Consider the following 22,106-nt stretch of genomic DNA (forward strand, 5'->3'; position numbering starts at 1 on the left):
ACTTTGACACGTGTACTCAAAGGAGTGTGTTTCTAAATATATTTAACACTGAATAAAATAAAAAAATCTATTTTGTCTATAAAACAGGGAGAAAACAAGGACATCGGAACAGCAGGAGTTGGTTCAGATCAACGCCTACAGCAGGAAAATATTGGAAGAAAAAAAAATACAGGATATATTTCACAGACTTTATCTTGAAGGCAGGCACCACTATAAACTGAGAGCTGCAGATGTTCTTCAGATAACTGCACATTCATTACAGTCCCATGAGTCTTGTGCTGAAGAGGAGCTGATTCAGACTTTCATACAAAAACTACTGATGATGGACTACAGAGTAAGATACATTAATGTCAATAAGGACAGTGAACAGGATCACACACAACAAAGACACAATGACTCAGCTGAAGATAGTTTTGATATATTCAAAGCAATGACTTTGTTAAACAAAAGAACAAGTCAGTCTGAGCGAATCCACCCAATGGATGTTCAGATGGCCGTGTTTCATTGTGCTGATGGTTTCCTGAAGCAGCTGATGGTCACTAAACTGTCCCAGTGTCAGTACGCTCTGCCTCTGCTTGTTCCTGATTCATTCACACAACGGATTGAGTTTCCTCTCTGGACATTCAGACAAATCTACAAGAGCTGGAAGATCAGAAACACCAACAATGACATCATCAGTCAAACCCAGTCGATCTACAAAGCAGAAACTCCAATGGTGTCTTTCTTCAGGTTTGGTTCTGTGTCTTCATCCAAGTCTGAGCTGATGAACAGTCTGATCAATGAGAAACACAACACGTTCTTCCACAGGAACTGCCCAGGCAGCAGCAGAACCAGAGTCCTGATGGATGGAGTGGTGGAGATCGCCTGGTTCTGCCCCTCTGGATCATATGATGATAAATTCAATGACTGTGTTGCGTTCTGTAATCTACACGGTGATGCAGGAGACCATGAGAAACAGCTGCAGATCCTCACTGAAATGGCCTCAGTCAATGTTGTTCTTCTACAACAACTGGACAGGAATGACAGACATGCAGCAATAATGCAAAACCTCTACAAGGACAAAAAGCCACTCATTTGTCTTTTTACGGAGGATGAAACTACTGTAAATGAGATGAAGAGAGGGAAATTCAAAATCGGTCTGAAGGACAGAAATCAGTCAGATGTATCTGAAGAACTCAGAAGAGCTATAAATGTTTGTCTCTCAGAATTATCTTCCACTTTCAGACTTGAAGATGTGTGCAAACAATCAGACATCAGAGTAGATGAGGAAGATGATGATGACTGCAGGAGAGGAAGAGAAGCAGCACAGCAGATGATGAGTTTACTGGAGAAGAAAGATCTGACAGAAATCAAAGAATCAGTTCTGCCTCATCAGGGGAAACTGTGGCATCAGTGGAGTCAGAAGTACAAAGAACTACATCGGGGTTGATTTAAATGGGAACAAGACACTTCTCTATTGAAATCTGCACATCAGCAGTTGCAAGTAACTGTCAGTATTTTTATCACAATGCCTCAGGTGAAATTGTCCTCTGGAGAGAACACAGAACAGCAGGAGGAGTTTATGCAGACTGGACCATCAGCCCTGACCTCTCTGAACTGCCCTACTGGAAGTGGTTTGTGTGCATATTCCAGAAAGATCTGGAAAAACACTACAATAAATCTTTTGAGGGGAAGGGTGAGATTCCAGATGAATGGAGAAAATACTCAAAACAGGAAGCTATTGAGAGTTTGAATCAATACAGCTAATGGAGCAGATACAGAATGTGACTTCATCTGTGGATTATCACAGTTAGAAATGAGTTACTGTTACACATCAGTGAGACTCTGAACTCATCAACATCTCAGCAAATACATCGGATACAAGAGGATTAAAAACTATGATCAGTCTAAGTATTCAGTTCTATCGAGTTCAAAAAAAGACATCTGAATTTTAGACATGCAACATAATTTTTTGTTTTTTTAGATTTATAGATGTTTTAAACAGTTGTTTGTTTTTGGTTCTGTTTTTGAAATTAGCTTAAGATATTCTGATTATAAAATTATAATATCAGATGTTTTTTCAGTTCAGTTTTCGCTTCAGAAGGCTTTTATTAACCCCATGGAGCTACTTTTACGTTGGATGGGTGCTCCTTTTTTTGCTTCAGATTTGGGCCACCCATTCACCGCCATTATAAAGCTTGAAAGAGCCAGGATATTTTTAAAAATATCTCAGATTGTGTTAGTCTGAAAGAAAATATGATGGTTTGGGGCCATCAGGATAAGTGCAGGACCTGCACTATTGCAATCTGCACTTTACCAACTGGACTGTTACATACACTCCTCATACTGTACTGAACTGATTAGCATTGAGACTAAAAACACTTGACACTGTCACCTTATTGTTATTTGTCATTTAGATGTATATTATTAACTTTTATTATTATTATTTTTATTGTCTACTGTCCTTTATTTGTGTATCCCAGGCTTCTCATGACTTTCCCAAGTTAGCCATCAACCCTCTTTGTATTCCTCAGTATATTCATTATCAACAATATGTAATAGACAAAAAATTAAATTATAAAAGAATGTCTGTTTTTTTTATTCATTTTTTTGCAAAAAAGTGCATAGGGTCGCTAGCGACCCGAGGTATGTAGTAGTGTAAGTATATTTTTTGAGTGACAATAATTGAATATCTGATGACTCAATAATTGCTGTTCCTTTTTATTCCTCAAGATGGCAATGTCTGATACTCAATGATGACTTGAGATTTAATGTGTGCAGGCAGAAAACAAAAGAATACACAAGTATTTCAAGTAAACTTGAAATGGCTCAGCGATTTACTGCAGAGCAAGTGCTGTTTGCAATCAAATATTAGTGTCACTGTCACCTGGTGAAGAAGCTGTCAGCAATCAAAATATTGATTTTGAAGACGTTTTGAGAATATGGTTGAGATCAGAAATATGAGCCAGATGTTGAATGTGCTGGGAAATGAGCTCTGACGATGACAGCAGTGATGAAGCATCTGCTCAAACTGAATCCTTCCATGTTCCAAAATGTACCAAAATATGCTTTTATTATATTTAATTGTTATTAAAATATCAGTAGAGTTTTATACTATTGCAGCAGTTAGAGAGACATTCATGTTTTGCATATAGATCCAGGTCGCTAAAGACCTGAATATGTAATAATGATTGGCGAAACCATTTAAGGGTTACTAAATTTACTAACTTCTTGTTTATTGAACTGTTGCATAACACCAATATGAGTGTGAATGTGTTTGTAGTGCTGGATATCAGTCATGTAATCAGCTGTGGCCCAATCACAGCCGTAGTGGTATTCAGATTAAGAGCACTCTCACTCATCTCATAATATGGATTAAATTCTGGAAACATGATGACTGTAAAAGATGAAAGCAGCTCAATCCAGACCTACAGGTGTAACAGTTACTGACTATTGACTGGTAAGATCCTCAGAGGGGAAAACCTATAACAACAGAAGAAAGGAAAGAGTGTGTCAGTGAAGGTGGTTGTGAATGTGTGTAGATGTGTGTTAGTTACAGGATCAGAGAATGACACCGTTCCTCTGTCATAGTCCAGATCAACTCTCACACGCTTAAGATCCTGTTCGACAGGACAACCGGATGGTTCATACAGTCCATACCACACACTCCAGACATCAGTTTTGAAGAAATCACGTCCCTTCCTCTGGTTTGATGCTGTAGTTACTCCAAGACTCCAGCGTGAACTCTCTGTAACCTCCACATCCCAGCAGTGTGTTCCTGAGTTAAAACCCTCTGAACCCAAAACACATTGATAATAGTCAAATCTCTCTGGATTATCAGGAAGCGGCTGTTTGTTCCAGCTGAATCTTACACTGGTCAGATCATAAGACAGCACTAGATGTGGATTCGCAGTGTTTGGATCCAGAATCACAGGAGCTAATGAGACACAATCAACATCTGCTTTTATTCTGATGTTCATATAATGCTAAAATCTGTAATCTTCCCTTATGCATCATTTCTAATGTATGTGTAAGAGCACAGATCTACTCCAGACTCACTGTTTTGGATGATGTCCTGCATCTTCTTGCAGACTCTGAACTGCAGGTTGCCCAAGTAACGTGACACATCAATCAAAGCTCCAGAAGCCATCTGTGGATCCGGCTGTGAGATCTGGACTCTGGAAGAACATTCAGGAGTCAGAACTGCAGTGGTTTTGGATCAGAACCAGAGAGACCAGAGACACCAGCAGATCACTCACCTTTCCATTGAGACTGGAAAATTCTGCAGAATAAACACACCATTAATCATCAAGAACTCAATCAATCAATCAATGATGTAAAATCAGACCTTCAGAAAGCAGACGTCATTGTCTTTCATCATCTCCTCCATGTCTTTGATTGTGTGTGAAAGAGCTGAGATGTGTCTGTTCATCTCCTCCAGCTTCTTCTTCATCATCTGCTTCTTCTGCTCCTCTTCCTCCCTCAGTGCAGTGATTGTAGCTTCTTCTTCATCTCTGAGAATCTGATGAAGCTTCTCAAACTTCTGTTTAATCTGACGCTCTGTGTGATCAGCTTGAGACTGAAATCAAATCACATTAATAATCTCAATCAACACACATCAACACTTCACATCATCCACAGCATCAGTGAAATGTTTGGAAACAGTGACTGAATGTATGTTTCTCATGGTGCTCTTGATTTAATTTTTTCCACTTAAATGCTTAAAAATAGTTTTGGTAAACTGCTATGAATGTATTTACAAACCACAAAGTCTTTTGTGATTTATCTTGTCTTGGTTTTTGATTCCCATCTTTTCAGTCAAAATAAAGAATGACTAGCCTAAATCTATCCAAAACCTTTTATGATATACTGTATTGGGATTGTTGAATATGTTTATCTCTTGATTCTGTTTCCTCACCTTGATGTGTTGAACTGTTTTCACACACTCTTTTTTCATTTTCTGTCCATGTCTAAGTTTCTCTTGTAAGGTCTTCAGTGGTGTATTGAGCTCCTCCTAGAATTTGACAAAGTGAAAATATCTAAAACATCAGTTACTGGGAGATTTGAAATGCACTGTTGCAATAATCAGATAAAAATAAAGTTTCAGAGTCAAGGGCCAAGTGTCCAAATAAACGTGACACTAATCACAATACTGGTGACTTCAAATGAAACATTCAATAAAACATCAACAACTAAACCTTTGTTAATTCTCAATAAGAGCTTCTGTAGACATATGACAGAAATATATATTTTATGTCTTTTATCACGAGTTGATTTCATCTAAGGCTGTGGCTGGAAGTCAGTTGTAGTTCTTGTGTTTCTCTTTCCTTGAGTGATTCAGCTTGTTAACAGCAGGCGTTCATCATTAATGCTTAATCATCCCTTAATCAATGACTTAATTATTAACTTTAACACCATTTCAGTGTTATTTTTTTTTTTTACATATGAACACTGAATGATGTTAATTTAACACTGAAGATTTTGCTGATTTTCCAAAGGGCCTATCCTGATGAAGCGCACATTATTGCTGGAGGTTTTGATCAGGAAAACCTGAGGACTGTACTTCCAGAATTCATCCAACGTGTGAAATGTCCCATAAGGGGAAGTAATACACTTGATAATGTGTACTCAAATATAAAGCATGCCTACAGGGTTGTGCCCCTTCCACATCTGGGCCTGTTCGACCACATTGTGTTACTCCTCATTCCATCCCCCTCCAGAGGAAAACAAAGCCCATCATAAAAACTATCAAAATCTGATCTAAGGGAGCTCTTTTCCAACTACAAGACTGCTTTGTAGAGAATAAATGGTTGTTATTTGAACATCAGAAATTAGAGGAGTACACACAAACTGTTCTGCTTTACAAGCTATATTGATACAGTCACAACAAACAGATCAGAGTCTGTCAAAATCAGAGACCATGAATGACAAAATAAGTCCACACACTTCTTAAAGCTTGGGATATTGCGTTCAAGTCAGGAGACAGGGTCTTGTACAGCATGGCAAGAGCTCACCTAAAAAGAGGCATTAAAGATGGCAAAAAGGTCTATAAGAGGAGGATTGAGGACCACTTCACATATAACAACACAAGGTGTGTGTGGCAAAATGCCTTAGAGACAACACTATTCTGTCAAGTGGCTAACATGGCAAAATCAGAAAGCGCTTTATCAGCTTTTATTAATATAATATTTAGCTTACTGCAGTGTGCAACAAGTGTCACATAGCAACTACTAAGAGAACACACAGAATAACGTTATAACATAACTTTCAACATACTCAAATTAATTTAGTATGATCATTTTAACCAAGTAAATCAGTGCTGCATTATCCCACATACGCATGAACGAAGGCAACGGCAGCAACTGACTGTAGCATATAAGCATAAGAAAAACTCCACTGCTTTCAATGCAACTCCAAGCCGGCGTGTCTTAAAGGTATGTGTCTTTCCAACTGCCTCGTTCCACTCCCGTGGCTCTCGGCCCGCCCTGCTTTATACCACAGTAACATTAATAAAACTTTATACATTAGCACATCCATGAACATGATTTCTGCCTGAGTCAGATTGCTTTCCATCGGCTGTGGAGGTGAAGAGGACATCTCCCATGATTTCATGTTCTTTTACGGCATCATCGAGCTAAGCCTTTGTTATTATTTTAAATAAGCAACCTCTAGTACCGAAACTTACACATTGTGCCTTTAAATGTTTTTTTAGATGTAGATATAAATTCCTAACTGTTCTTTTCTTCATTAGCCATTAATTTCAATAAACCACATTGGTTTTCCTCAGAGTTTGAGTCTGAGAGTGTTCAAATTAATGAGATAATTAAGTGATTAATTGAGTGATTATTGGCCATTAGTGAGGTCACCTGATATTAACAAGCAGAGTCACTGAAGGAAAGAGTCACCATTTCTAAGTCATCATCATGGTGATCAGTGTCGTTTTAGTTGTGCTCTTGTCCCTTGACTTTTTAATATTAAATTTTGTCTGGCTGCTGTAACCAAGTTTTAGTAGCCTGACAAGCCAATAGAAAATATGATCAGGTGTTGTTGGTTATGTTTTGGCATAATAATCATGGTGTGACCTGAATCACTTATCTCCTTTAAAGCCTAATCTCTGAGTTAGATTTGTAATATTGATTACGGCAGCTCTATAATTCTACAGCATGAGCATTTTCAATACAATCAGAGCAAATTTTAAAAGTTATTTTGATTAAAATCTTTGAGCTACTCGTTTAGACACACACAGACATCAAGAATCAGCGTATGAATCTCAACAACGGTAACAATCAAAATGCAACGCATTCTGGCTGCACCAATCAAAACAAAAACAATCATCACTCAATTAATTACTTAATTATCTCATTAACTTTACCACTGCTTCAATGTGAATTTTAACAATCTTGAGTGTGGACCACAAATAAACTGAGCAGAGTTCATTTAACACTGGGATTTTGCTGTGCAGAAGTACAGACTACACAAGATTTTTTTTTTAATGCATGTAATAAATGTTGTTTGTTCATAGACCTTTGTCCTCATGCACGTCACAATATGACAAGTTATTCAGCTCCTGACTAATAGTGATAGGAAATGCATTTTTTGGATCTTGTAATGCATGATATTTGATAATCAATTGTGCAGTTTTTTTTTTTTTTTTTTACATAATTAATTGCTGTTTCCAACTATATGGCAAATGTTGTACTTGGATATAAAATAGAAGAAATCTAAACAGATTTAAAGGATTAGTTCACTTTCAAATTTCCTGATAATTTACTCACCCCCATGTCATCCAAGATGTTCATGTCTTTCTTTTGTCAGTCGAAAAGAAATGAAGGTTTTTGATGAAATCATTCCATCAATTCTGAGAATTTTAGGTTTTAACCATAAATGCACGATGACGCTGCGTGTGCTTTAAAAACAATCGTATTCTGCTTGATTCCACTTCCTCTCACACACACACCACTCGAACCTTCCAAGTTTGTAAAGGTTGAAGCAAATTACAAAGACATTCACAGGCTTCATTCCACAGGATATGCAGTGTAAGGAATGCACTCTTTTCTTGGTGTTACGCTGTGTGTCGCCCACTGGCATTTTCCTTACAAATGCTCTACGAATTAATTTATGTCGTTTGGAATGGGCTTGTATATTACAAATATGAAACTCACTGGTAGAAGACTGCTTTCAATTTCAAATGCAAACGTTCCATTTGTAAAGAGTCACTGTATGCGACTCCATGTAAGTATCTGCATCTCAAAATGGTTTCATGATGCAAAATTAATGTAAACACAGTCAGTTGTCTTAAAGGATTAAACAGAATGGACAAACCACATCTTGTATTTGAAACGAGATCTGTGCAGATCTGTGTAGATTTTTTAATTTGTAGTTATTTTTTTTAAAAAGTACTTAGAATTACATATGTAATAAAAAAAAAAAAAAAAGATTTTAAGATTTTCAAGTCAGTAAATTAATTAATGTATAAGGAAAAAAGTAGATCAAGAATCATTTTGGAATTGGATCGTGACTCCAAGAATCTGAATTAGATCGGATTGTGAGGTTCACCCCTAATCAAAACCATGAAATTCTCCTACCTTGTAAGAAGAAACAACTTCACCGATGGGTCTGAATGTGTGATTTTCGTGTTGTTGTGAATCTCTGCACACTAAACACACAGGCTGTTTGTCCTCCAGACAGAAGAGTTTGAGTTTCTCACTGTGTAAACTGCAGATCTCCTCAGATCCTGATGAACACCTCTCATTTCTCTCTTTCAGGAACGACTCACACAAGTTTTTTAATGCAAGATTACATGGAGGAGGATGTTTTGACAATCTCCTGCAGACAGGACACTCCTGAGTTTCCTTGATTCTCCAGAACTGTTGAAGACACTCTTTACAGAAACTGTGACTACAAGATAAAACAACAGGATCCTTAAAGATTTCACGACACACGGGACAAGAAAGTTCTTCTACAGATACATTTAGTGATGCCATTTTCACTGTTGTCAAGAGATCCACTTATTTAAACTTCTTCTCAAAAAATAAATAACCACGAGGATCACAAAGATCTGCTGTTTATTCAGAAACAAACTTCTTACAAAAAAAAAAAACTATTTGAAAGTTTTATTCTTAATTTTCCACTGATCGCTGATTCCTTTTTGTTTGTCTCTTTCTAGAAATTCAGAAAAGAGGCAGCATAACAGATGGAGAAAAAATGAGACAGTCTCTTCCTGGTAAGTGTTGTAAGAGGGTGGAGTTTCTGCGTTTTTATTATCTTGCCTGATGATATCTTGTGTTCTTTGACCCCTTGCTGCATGATTTGACTCTAATCTCTGGATGGTGATTTAGAATATGAATGAATGATGGTCAAAACTGTTACAACACAAAATGAAGGGATGGAAACAGACAGCTCTGGTGTTTCAATTCTGTGTAAACAGGCTTAAAGGGTTCATTCACCCAAAAATGAAAATTATATTGATTTAATCACCCTCAAGCCATCCTCTGTGTATATGACTATCCTCTTTCAGATGAACACCATTTAAAAACCTTTAAAACTCTAACCCTTTAAATTTGAACAAAATGCATTAAAAATTCCAAACTTGCATTGAATCCTTGGATAAAACAGAAATTAACAATGAGAGAGCACAAATTGATGAACAGACTCGACACTTTATTTGTGAGCATTTTATTTCTTGCACTTTATTTGTTGGTGAATGTGTTTGAAGCGCACAGAGTTTCTCCAGGGTCTGTCATGATCAAATCATTGTCAAAATGATTTCTTGACATGCTGAAGTTTCAGTGATAAACGCTTGTCTGCTTATGGTGCTGAATGTCAGTGTTTGGAGACTTACAGTGAGCAGCACTTACAGAGATGTCAATCCAAGATAACAGATATCCTGCAGTGCTGTAGCACACATCTTACACCCCACAATGCACGGAAAGCAATGCAGTTCTCTAACTGGCTGTGGCCTGGAGCACCATCAGGACGTTCAAAGCAAGCCCCTGGATAACACTACCATCAGCACCTCCCTGGGCTTCCCTCTGTTCCAGCCCTCTCCCAGACTACCGTCCTCCACCAAAACTTCCTCCATCCATCCATCTGCCGGCGTGAGGTTGCGCCTTTCCGGGAGAAGGCATTACGTCACCAGTTCACCCTGCTTGGACTTCTGTTTTGCACTATTTTCTGCCACTAGTTTGTTTGGTATCATCATCAATCATCTTCTTCATGCGTGTATTTACAGTATGTTTGTTTACAGTAATTTTGCAGTTAGATACAAGAGAAGTCCTACTGTGGAATTACTGTGAAAGTCATGCAATTATTAACCTGGAACATACTTTAATTTCACTCTAAATTTTTTAATAGTGTATTTATTCATTAGACATTTGTTCTTATTATATACTGCTCATTCCAATAGTTTCTAGAATTTAGTTAAACGTTACTATACTTAAACTACACTTAATTTTTAGTTACTAAAGTAACTTTAGATCAAAGATATCCTGAACTTGATGGGTACTAGTATTTTTTTTATAAATCCAAAGCTGCTTTGATACAATCTTGTATAAAGACGTGACAACACAGTTCAAGGTTTCAAGACTCTTTTTTTTTTAACCATGCTTTAAAACTTAATTATCAAGCCAAACATTTAATTATAATCAAAATTTGGTCTGAAACTGAGTTAAACTCAAAGATTTCAGTTATTCCCAGAGACACTGAGCATTTGTTTTTATGAATCAGATGTGTAAACAGCTGTAATCAAGTATTTCTATACTAAATATATTTTATTCAACATTGTTGTGGATTAGAAAGAACCTTTTACATCCATTTATTTCAATGAGCAAATGATCATTTAACCTCTATAACTGAAATATTGAAAATGTACATGTTGAATTAACTCTTTCAGTGGCATAATACAAAAATAAAAATTATACTATTATAAAATTATGTGAAAATTAACAAAGTTACACCTCACTGAAATAATTGGGTAAATTAACCTAAAATGTGACTCCTAAAATGGGATTTGCGACCCAACAGTGCTTCTCATTGGTCAGAAATCATAAATAACATGATTTATTTAAACCTTCATCGTGTGTTTTAATTCAGTGCAACATAACAGTTGATTAAATATTGTGTAATGAATAAAAATATATTATTGACAACTTTTTCCATAATTTTCCCCTTCACTTTTTCTATAACTTTAAAATTTTAAAGTTCCCTGATATTTGCAGGTTTTCCATGAGAAACCCTGAAAATATCTGAATATATTGTGTTACGACCCTAGTCTAGGGTCGGGGAAGTTAACATAAATGAAGAGGTCTGAAACTGTTACAGTGAGCATGTTTGTTTATTTATTTTTTTTTTTTCTTTAGGTCTCTTTTGTCACTATACAGTAACAAGGAATTCTCTTCAGGATTGGGTAGTGCCAAAATAGTAAACAAAACAGGTCCTTAACTAAACCCAGGGACTCTAAATAACCTATGTGAAAGAAAAAAGAAACATAACAGTCTTCCCTGTCTAGAGAGAGAGAGAGAGAGAGAGAGAGACACACACCGAAAACACGTCCCCAAACGTGACAATTGGGACTAAAATTAGTAATTTGATATTAACTTCACCTCAGCAGACAATATGGGATGGACTTTATGAACAATGATTTTACAGACTGATTAATCTTAGATTAATAAACTTTCAAACTACTTGTTTATTGATCTGTTGTATAACAGCAATAAGAGACTGTGAGTGTTACTGTAGTGCTGGAAATCAGTCATGTGATCACCTGTGGCCCAATCACAGCCTTACTGATATTCAGATTAACAGCACTCTTACTCGTGATTTGGATTAAATACCAAAAACATGATTACTGACTATTGACTGGTAAGATTTTCAGAGAGGAAGAAAATTCAAAGAACGGAAAGAGTGTGTCAGTGAAGGTGGTTGTGAATGTGTGTAGATGTGTGTTAGTTACAGGATCAGAGAATGACACCGTTCCTCTGTCATAGTCCAGATCAACTTTCACACGCTCAAGATTCTGTTTAACATGAAAACCAGACCCACTAAGTCCATACTGCACCCACCAGACATCAGTTTTATAGAAATCAAGTCCCTTCCTCTGGTTTGATGCTGTAGTTACTCCAAGAACCCACCATGAATTCTCTGTAACCTCCACATCCCAGCAGTGTGTTCCTGAGTTAAAACCCTCTGAACCCAGAACACACTGATAACAGTCAAATCTCTCTGGATTATCAGGAAGAGGTTGATTGATCCCGCTGTATCTCACACTGGTCAGATCATCAGACAGGTCGAGATGTGGATGAGCCGTGTTTGGATCCAGAATCACAGGAACTGATGAGACACAATCAACAGCTGCTTTTATTCTGATGTTCATATAATGATCAAGAGTGAACCGTACACAGATTATTATGAATTATAACACTCGTCCTATTGATCAAACACATCAGACATTTTTATTATCAGTGTTTAATAGGGGTGTAATGATACACAAAAATGACGGTTCAGAATGTACCTCAGTTTTGAAGTCACAGTTCTGCACAGGTTCGGTACAGCAGAGTGAGAAAAAAACATTGTTTCTATTTTTATTAAACACTGTTTTACTGAACAAACTGTGTCTCTGTCTTTAGATGTTTTCAATTATAATTAAAATTTTTCATAAGGATAAAAAAAATCTATCTCTGCTAATGCTGTAAACTATTAGGTAGCCTTTACTTGCACATTACTATAAGGTTACAATTAACAAAAGAGCCCAAATTATTAAATTCAGTTGCTATTTATGTTTCAGATATAATCATCAAAACTCAAATAATATGTATTGTAAGCATGTAAATTACACATAAGGCAGTTCCCTTTCAAGGGAACTCGTGCTGCATCAAATGCTTTTGGGAACACCTCTGCATGATTGCGTTGTGAAGCACATATGAAATCATTCCAATAGAGTGACGGAATGTCATAGGCGGGTGACGTCACCGGCCAGGAAACTATAAAGCCAACCCGAAAACACATTCATTCATCAGATTCAGCAGGGTTCTACCCACAGTGGTGGGCCCCGAGCAGGCTCTGGTGTTGGCACAAGAAGTAGAGACTCTGCTGCGAAAGGAGGCTATAGAAATGGTCCCTCCCCCCAACAGGGAGTCAGGATTTTACAGACAGTACTTAATTGTTCCAAAAAAAGATGTGGGGTTGCGTCCGATTTTAGATGTACGTCAGCTAAATCGAACTGTAGCAAAGCTCAAGTTCAAGATGCTCACAGTCAAACACATTGTGTCACAAATCAAGTCCGAGGACTGGTTTGTCATGATAGATCTTATATCTATATATCTACGCATAATTCCATGTATAAATCGTCCCACAACACAGTAAGTTCCTGAGGTTTGCTTTCGGGGGCAAAGCATACCAATATCGGGTTCTTCCCTTCGGCCTAGCATTGTCACCCCGCACCTTCACCAAATGTGTAAACGTGGCTCTGACACCCTTGCGCATGCAGGGCATCCTCATCTTAAACTACATCGACGATTGGTTGATTCTAGCTCAATCAGAGCAGATGGTGGTTCAACATCGAGATGTTGTTCTTGCCCACATGAAGAAGTTGGGGTTGTGGATAAACGTAAAGAAAAGTGTGCTTTCTCTTGCTCAGAGAACCAGTTATCTAGGAGTGGTATGGGATTCGAATGTCATGCGTGCTCGTCTGTCACCTGCTTGCCTAGCATTGATTCTCTCAGCTGTTACAGACATAAAGCTAGGCCAGTCACTCACTGTCAAACTGTTTCAGAGACTGTTAGGTCTGACGGCAGCAGCATCCAACGTGATACCTTTTGGCCTGCTGAAGATGAGACCGTTGCAGTGGTGGCTCAAAACCAAGGGGTTCTCGCTGAGGGGGAATCCTTTTCTTGTGATCAAGGTCACGCAGCAATGCCTTCATGCTCTAGTCATATGGAAACAACCTTGGTTTCTGTCCCAGGAAGCTCTCGGGCGTTGCGTCACGCTAACGACAGATGCATCCCTCACAGGCTGGGGGGCGATCATGAGTGGTCGCTCTGCTCGGGGTCTATGGCAGGACCATCATCTCTCCTGGCTCATACATCGCCTGGAGATGTTGGCGGTGTTTCAGGCCCTGAAACATTTCCTTCCAGACCTAAGGGACCATCATGTGCTTGTTCGCTCAGACAACACATCAGTGGTCTCATACACAAATCATCAGGGGGTTCTGAGGTTGTGCCCATTATACAGACTGGCTCATCAGATCCTCCTGTGGACCCAGGGGAAACTGCTCTCAATCAAGGCAATTTATATCCCAGGGTACCTCAATTTGGGAGCAGACATCCTGTCGAGGCATTGGCCAAGGCCCGGGGAATGGAGACTTCACCCCAAGGTGGTGAAGCTCTTATGAGAGAACTTCAGCAGAGCCGAAGTGGATCTGTTTGCGTCTCGAGAGATGACTCACTGCCCATTATGGTTCTCCATGACAAACCCAGCACCTCTGGGGCTGGACGCTATGGTACAGCTGTGGCCAAGGCTATGTCTGTACGCATTTCCCCTGACTGCGCTGCTCCCGGGAGTTCTGGAGAGAGTTTGCCAGGACGGGGTCCGTCTGTTGTTAGTAGCCCCGTTTTGGCCAGCCCGAGTATGGTTCTCAGACCTGATGTCCTTGCTAGACGGCTTTCCAATGGAGATTCTGATCAGGAAGGACCTTCTCTCTCAGGCGAGCAGGTCCATCTTTCACCCCCTCCCGGAGTTGTGGAAACTATGAGCTTGGCTTCTGAGGGGGCAACTGAGGTTGTTGAGACCATCCTCTACTCCAGAGCTCCCTCCACAAGGAAACTTTTATGCCTTGAAGTGGAAATTATTCACTTCTTGATGTGAAAATCACCAGTGGGACCCAGTTAACTGCCCCGCTGGTGTGGTGCTGGAGTTCCTGCAGGTAATGTTTTCCACAGTGCTATCCCCCTTCACAATAAAGGTGAACGTGGCAGCCTTAGCTGCTTACCACGCTCCTTTGAGTGGTGTATCTTTGGGGAGACACCTACTTATAACTCGTTTCCATCGTGGCACTTTGAGACTTAGACCTGCAGTTTGCACAAGGGAACGGGCTTGGGACTTGGCCGTTGTACTACAAGGCCTTTCTCTGGCCCCCTTTCAAGCCTATTGAAGAAGTTCCTGAGAAGTTTCTCACATTAAAAACCATATTTCTGCTTGCTATCTAGTCTCTCAAGAGGATTGGAGACATTCAAGCCCTTTCGGTATCTCCCTCGTGCTTGGAATTTGTGCCATCTCACTTGCTTACAAGTCGCTGTGTCACCCTGCCATACTCCCAGCATGCCCGTAAGTGCCTTGCTTCAGGTTTCAGAAGCTGAATGAATGTGTTTTCGGGTAGGCTTTATAGTTTCCTGGTCGGTGACATCACCTGCCTATGACGTTCTGTCACTCTACTGGACTGATTTCATACGTGCTTCAATCATGCAGAGGCGTTCCCAAAGCGTTTGACGCAGTGTCTCGTTCCCTATTCAGGGAACTAAGGTTACATACATAACCAAAACATTTTTGCATTAACTTCTGTTTCTCCAATTCGTTGCTGAAATCTAATCATTTACATAGTGGCTGTCATAACTTGTTTTCATGATGGATTTGTTTAGGCCTTACATTAACTAACAGGTGAAATAAAATATAATTAATATATAGGCTAATGTATATTTAACGAAACGTTAATTTCTCTAACAAACTAACAAGCTGTTGACTCTGAATGGCTTTTCTGAGGTAAACAATACTACGTGACATATTGTTTACAAACTGTTTTACTGACATCTTTTCGCTGTTGAAACACTGATTCAACGATTACACGAGATATGATACATTTCAGTAAGCTGTACTGTATGTTTCAACATACCTTCAGCTGTTCATTCATGTTAGTTCTGTAGTATAAAAGAGGAAGGGATGATCACGTTCACTCATGCTCTGCGCTGCTGTTTGAACTGAGGCACTTATACAGCGATCTGTCACGCCACATCAAAAAGCATCAAAACGCCATTAATTGTTTGAATTTTGTGATAAAATGGACAGAATCTGAAAGATGGCACTTTGTTTCTTATCGTAAGTAACAAAACACAGAGCTTATTGCGATTATTGGTTGTTAATGCCGGTTAAAAGTGGTTAGGCTAAATAGCATTTAGCTCTTACGTCCCCTTCTGGATTGGAGTGTGGATCGCCTGTGACTGACAGTATTCTTCGTGTAACTGCATAACGTTCATACCGTGATGGTTCGGAACGAAAATATGTACCGTTAGACCCCTAGAGTTTAATGGCATCAGAGACAAACAATACATTAACACAATATATTCAAACCACAGTCTTTAAAAACTGATTAAAGTTCTTCTTAATGTTATCAATCTGGCCACAGCTTTCTAAGGAAATTATAAAAAAATAATTTTATTCATGAACTCGAGGGACTGTCAATAGTTCCCCTAGTAATAAAATCATAATGGAAACTCTACATATTTTGGAATTCATATTGAAGTTCTTGAGTTCACAATATTATATTTGAGCTTCAATGTGTCAGTCTGAAGAATCTCAAATGAAACCTCAAGTATCTTTTCACTTTTACACTGTTGAGTTTGTTGAGTAGATGTTGAGTTGAGTTTGTTGAGTCTACTTGAGTCTACTTGAGTAGATGAAGAAAAGATAAACATTCTCAAAAAAGAGTGATAATGTTATATACCTAAACTATAGTAGTCAACATTTGAAGTGGATCAAAACCTTTCATCAAAGTTGTCCTAAAACCTTCTTCTTAGGACAACTTAGTTCTTAGGACAACTTTGATGAACTTTTTTGATCCACTTCAAATGTTGACTGTAGTATGATTTTCACTTACTACAAACTTAAATAATCTACTGCGTTTGTGTTATGAAAAACCCCTGTGTGATTTCCAGTGTGTGTAAGAGCACAGATCTTCTCCAGACTCACTGTTTTGGACGATGTCCTGCATCTTCTTCCAGACTCTGAACTGCAGGTTGCCCAAGTAACGTGACACATGAATCAAAGCTCCAGAAGCCATCTGTGGATCCGGCTGTGAGATCTGGACTCTGGAAGAACATTCAGGAGTCAGAACTGCAGTGGCTTTGGATCAGAATCAAAGAGACCAGAGACACCAGCAGATCACTCACCTTTCCATTGAGACTGGAAACTCCTGCAGAACAAACACACCATTTATCATCAAGAACTCAATCAATCAATCAATCAATCAATCAATCAATCAATCAATGATGTGAAATCAGACCTTCAGAAAGCAGACGTCATTGTCTTTCATCATCTCCTCCATGTCTCTGATTGTGTGTGAAAGAGCTGAGATGTGTCTGTTCATCTCCTCCAGCTTCTCCTTCATCAACTGCTTCTTCTGCTCCTCTTCCTCCCTCAGTGCAGTGATTGTAGCTTCTTCTTCATCTCTGAGAAACTGATGAAGCTTCTCAAACTGCTGTTTAATCTGACGCTCTGTGTGCTCAGCTTGAGACTGAAATCAAATCACATTCACTTCAAAAAGTTACATCAAAGTTAAAGGGTAAATGTGGGTTAGTAAACTACAACTTTAACTTTCTGAAGTACTAGTACTGTAGCCATAGATGCACTGTGTCTGTAATGTGAAAATACACATGAATCTCTCACAAAACAAAACAACAACACTCTCACAAAACAACACTATTTTAAATGGTGTTTTAGGCCTTAGTTCAATTTGGACTTTTAGATTTAGATTTTATAAATATGATTTAGAAAAAAACAAAAAAAACAAAACATTGTCAGTGGAAGTTGCTTTCAGTTTAAACATCTCAAACATGCATTTTATTCTGGGACTAGTTTAAGCCTTGTCTGTGAAACTGAGGGTCAGAGTTTATACTGTATAATCCACAGAGTGTTAAAATGAACAATAAATCAGTGTTAATGTTAATTAAGAGACTAATTGAGTGATGAATGAGCATTAGTGATGAACACCTTTTGTTTGATGTCACCATTATGGTGATCAGTGTTTGCTTTCATTGGGCAGTTTGACTTGACTTTTTAACATTAATTTTCTCTGGCTGTTGTATCTATGTGTTTTAACTTAAGTCACATTTGTTATGCCAAAGCAAGCCAAGAGAAAATGTGACTGGGTTTTGTTAATTATGTTTTGATAAGAGAATAATCATCATGTCACAAAGATGACAATATCTGAACTCCTTGGACATTTTTTGGTCCCCACGAAGAAAACAGCTTATAAATCATACTAATTTGAATAATATCAATAACTAATGTAAAACATGTAAAAATGCAGAAAGTTTTCTGTGGTTAGTAGGTTTAGGGGTAGGAGATATAGTTTGTTCATTATGAAAATTATAATGTCTAATTCCCCATAAAACATGAAAACCCAACATTTGTGTGTGTGTGTGTGTGTGTGTTCCAGTCAATAATGGAACATATATATTTGTCAGATAAATTGACTCAGCTGTTCTAATCAAACTATTAAATATTTCACAAGTATCAATCCTCACCTTGATGTGTTGAACTGTTTTCTCAAACTCTCCTTTAATGTTTTCATTGTGTTTCAGTTTCTCTTGTAAGGACTTCAGTGCTGTATTGAGCTCCTCCTGGAATTTAAAGAGAAAATCTATAAGACACTAGATGTTTCTGTAATATATAAATATATGTAATACATAAGCTTAAAGTTCACCCAAAAAATTACACTTCCGTCATTAATTACTCACCCTCATGTTGTTCCAAACCTGACTTTTGTTCATCTTCGGAACACAAATGAAGATATTTTTGATGAAATCTGAGAGTTTTCTGTCCCTCCACTGACAGCTACGAAACTACCACTTTGACTCAAAAAGTTCATTGGAGATCATAAAACTATTCCATATAAATTGAGCAGTTTAGTTTTTTCCAGGAGACCCCTATTTTACATTCAAAACCCAATTTTTGTGTTATGCAGCACGTTTGTGCTTCCACAAGAACCAATGAGGTTCATCAATTTATATGGATTAGTTATACTATCTCTTTGTGAACTTTTTGAAGCCAAGAAAAGTAACAGAAAGCTTTCAGATTTCATCAAAAAGATTTGTGTTCACAAGTTCACACTTACATATAATTATGTAGTATAAAGGTTATGCGTATTTGGCGCGCTGTCCAAGGGGAGTGCTCCAAGCTCTAAATTTTGGCCTAAACTCAGAGTACTCCCCCCAGTTGAGGTAAGAACTAGAAGCAAGGAGATGGGGTGGTGGAGGGATGGTGATAAACCGTCAAACGAACAGAGGTAAGTCTGCTGTATTTATACCTCTTGTCGTTAATTGATTTAACTGATTGTGCTCCTCTCTTGTTAATTAGGTTATCTGAACATGCTCTTCCCGGACTTTGTTAATGAAACATCATTTTGAAAATGAACAAAAATCTTACTGGTATGGAATAACATGAGTATATTAATGAGTAATTAATGACAGAATTTTAGTTTCTGGGTGAACTAACCCTGTAAGTGTTTATCCTCATATTGAAATCCATCTTACCTTATATGATGAAACCACTTCACTGATGGGTCTGAATTTATGATTTTCGTGTTGTTGTGAATCTCTGCACACTAAACACACAGGCTGTTTGTCCTCCAGACAGAAGAGTTTGAGTTTCTCACTGTGTAAACTGCAGATCTCCTCAGATCCTGATGAACGCCTCTCATTTCTCTCTTTCAGGAACGACTCACACAAGTTTTTTAACACAAGATTACATGGAGGCTCGTGTCTTGACACTCTCCTGCAGACAGGACACTCCTGAGTTTCCTTGGTTCTCCAGAACTGTTGAAGACACTCTTTACAGAAACTGTGACTACATGACAGAAGAACAGGAGCATTGAAGATTTCACGACACACAGGACAAGACAAATCATCTTCAGATAGTGAAGCCATTTTCACTGTTTGATCTCCAGAAATCTAAACTCTTTCACTTTCTGAATCAAGGTTTTAAACATGAATAATATCTTCTGTCTGTTCAGGAACAAACACTTCAAATCCTTCCTGAAAGTTTTTCCTATTCGTTCTTCATTGTTTGCTTATTCCTCATTGCTTTTGTCGAGACATTAAAGTCAGTATGACAGAAAAGAGAAATAACAAGTCAGTCTTTTCCAGGTGAGTGTTGTAAGAGGGTGGAGTTTCTGATCACATGGGTGTGGTTTTTTTAACCTTTCCCTCACACACCTGGGGCACGTTCAAGCTCAAACCGGTGCACAACGTTTTGCTACGGTTTCCGGGTTGAACGACATGTTTCCTGGAAACGGGGTTTGAGATATGTTTTCTCTTGTTTGGTGGGTGTGTCAAAAATGTCAGCCCAATCAGCAGCAGCATGTATATATATGACATGGGATTAAAGAGACAGCTTGCATAATGGGTCCAAGTAAAGTAGTTTACAAATGTGTTCTTTTTTATTCTGAATGGCAAGGGCAGTGACTGTAACATTGAGCGTATTTTGCAGTTTTAAACACGTATTTGTACCGGTTTCATCAGGCTCTGAAATTCTTCAAAAAGAACACAAAGAATGGCCTTCTCAGCTGCCGTAGTCGCAACTCTTGCATCATCAGAAACAGGGTGTTCAACGCACCACCGTTTCCCTTTAAAAAACGTTTTGCAACATTTTGTCGAGGCTGAACGCAGCCCTAGTTAAACAAACACTGAGTTTCAAAGAAGGTTTGGAGATGACAAATCTATAATCCAAACTAATTTTTAGATCAGGCTCAAAAGGCTCACTACGCTATAAACATTCTCTGTCAGCAAGATATAGGCCTAATAATAATATATATATAAAATAAAATTTTAATATTGTCAATTAAATATAATTATATATTATATGTATAGCCTAATATAATAAACAATTTTGTCTCTACATTTCTTTCACACTAAACTGGAATGTTTTCATCAAAAACCTTCATTTCTTTTCAACTGAACAAAGAAAGACATGAACATCTTGGATGACATGGGGGTGAGTAAATTATCAGGAAATTTTCATTTGAAAGTGAACTAATCCTTTCATTTGGAGTGAGAGATACAGGGGGAGTGACTTTATAGTATCAAATACCCATCATTTTACTCACAGCTGATTGGTTCAGTTTGGGTTTGGATGTCTAACTCAGAATAAAACCTGCTCTGGAGCAGGTTAGCCGTGTAACGCAAATTACCATAAACCCCGCTAAAAAACAATCCACTGTTGTGAGCACGAAAAACCAGAGTTTGCTCAAACTAATCTCAAACTCACCTGGGGTGCATTTCCCAAAGCGAACTATGGTCGTAAGTTCCGTCGTTACCAATAGAGTTCAATGGGACTTACGACCATAGTTCACCAACGATGCTTTCGGGAAACGCACCCCTGGGTAGCATCTGAAACCAACTTTTTGCAACAGGCCACTGGGGTCCGTTCTTCGTACGTGGTTAACTCAGTTAGCTGGATTTGATTGATGACGATTTAGCATGATCTTGGATTGTTCGTTTTTTTGACACTCATCCTGGACTTGCTGTCATAGCAACAGGTCCGCAAGCTTAAACCTGCTCCTGAACAGGCTTATTTCATGTAAACAGGATTAGACTGCATCTTTATAAGCAGAGGAGGTGCTTAAAGTCTGTCCCAGCCACTGCTACTTTCTTACAAGAGTACCCTAATGTGAACCAGGGACAAGAATAATGACTTAAAAATAAATTTGCAAATAATATTATAACACTGTATAGTCTATCATAGACACAGCCCATTTTACGTAAGACCTTCGTTAATCTTCGTAACACAAATTAAGATATTTTTGTTGAAATCCGATGGCTCCGTGAGGCCTGCATAAGGAGCAATGACATTACCTCCCTCAAGATCCATAAAAGCTCAATCAGTACATGTGAGTACAGTGGTTCAATATTAATATTATAAAGTGACAAGAATATTTTTGGTGCACCTAAACAACAAAATAACGACTTATATAGTGATGGCCGATTTCAAAACACTGCTTCAGGAAGCTTTGGAGCATAATGAATCAGTGTATCGAATCATGATTTGGATCACGTATCAAAACACCAAACTGCAGAAATCACGTGACTTTGGTGCTCCGAACAGCAGATTCAACACGCTGATTCATTACGCTCCGATGCTTCATG

General features: G+C 38.3%; 2 protein-coding genes and 1 pseudogene across 3 annotated transcripts in view; 1 reads left to right on the forward strand and 2 right to left on the reverse strand.

Annotated features, from left to right (window-relative positions):
* LOC125270346 (interferon-induced very large GTPase 1-like) overlaps positions 1 to 2,565 on the forward strand; it is a 45,799-nt gene extending 43,234 nt beyond the window's left edge. For both annotated transcript variants that reach the window (XM_048193829.1, XM_048193838.1), the window contains one exon: positions 88 to 2,565. In XM_048193829.1, coding sequence (XP_048049786.1) covers positions 88 to 198 — 111 coding nt within the window. In that variant the 3' untranslated portion in view covers positions 199 to 2,565. The remainder of the gene's footprint in view (positions 1 to 87) is intronic.
* LOC125267474 lies at positions 1,770 to 9,028 on the reverse strand (annotated as a pseudogene).
* Positions 9,029 to 11,292: 2,264 nt separating this feature from the next.
* On the reverse strand, positions 11,293 to 21,781 carry LOC125270366 (zinc-binding protein A33-like). The gene is made up of 6 exons (XM_048193872.1): positions 19,497 to 21,781; positions 18,489 to 18,584; positions 17,246 to 17,476; positions 17,133 to 17,155; positions 16,933 to 17,051; positions 11,293 to 12,306 (listed from the first exon to the last, which is right to left on the reverse strand). Exons 1-6 carry the CDS (start codon positions 19,887 to 19,889, stop codon positions 11,822 to 11,824), a joined length of 1,347 nt encoding a protein of 448 aa, XP_048049829.1. The 5' UTR covers positions 19,890 to 21,781; the 3' UTR covers positions 11,293 to 11,821.
* Between the last annotated feature and the right edge of the window lie 325 nt (positions 21,782 to 22,106).

The sequence above is a fragment of the Megalobrama amblycephala genome, linkage group LG1 (genome assembly GCF_018812025.1).
Source record: "Megalobrama amblycephala isolate DHTTF-2021 linkage group LG1, ASM1881202v1, whole genome shotgun sequence".
Classification (NCBI taxonomy): domain Eukaryota; kingdom Metazoa; phylum Chordata; class Actinopteri; order Cypriniformes; family Xenocyprididae; genus Megalobrama; species Megalobrama amblycephala.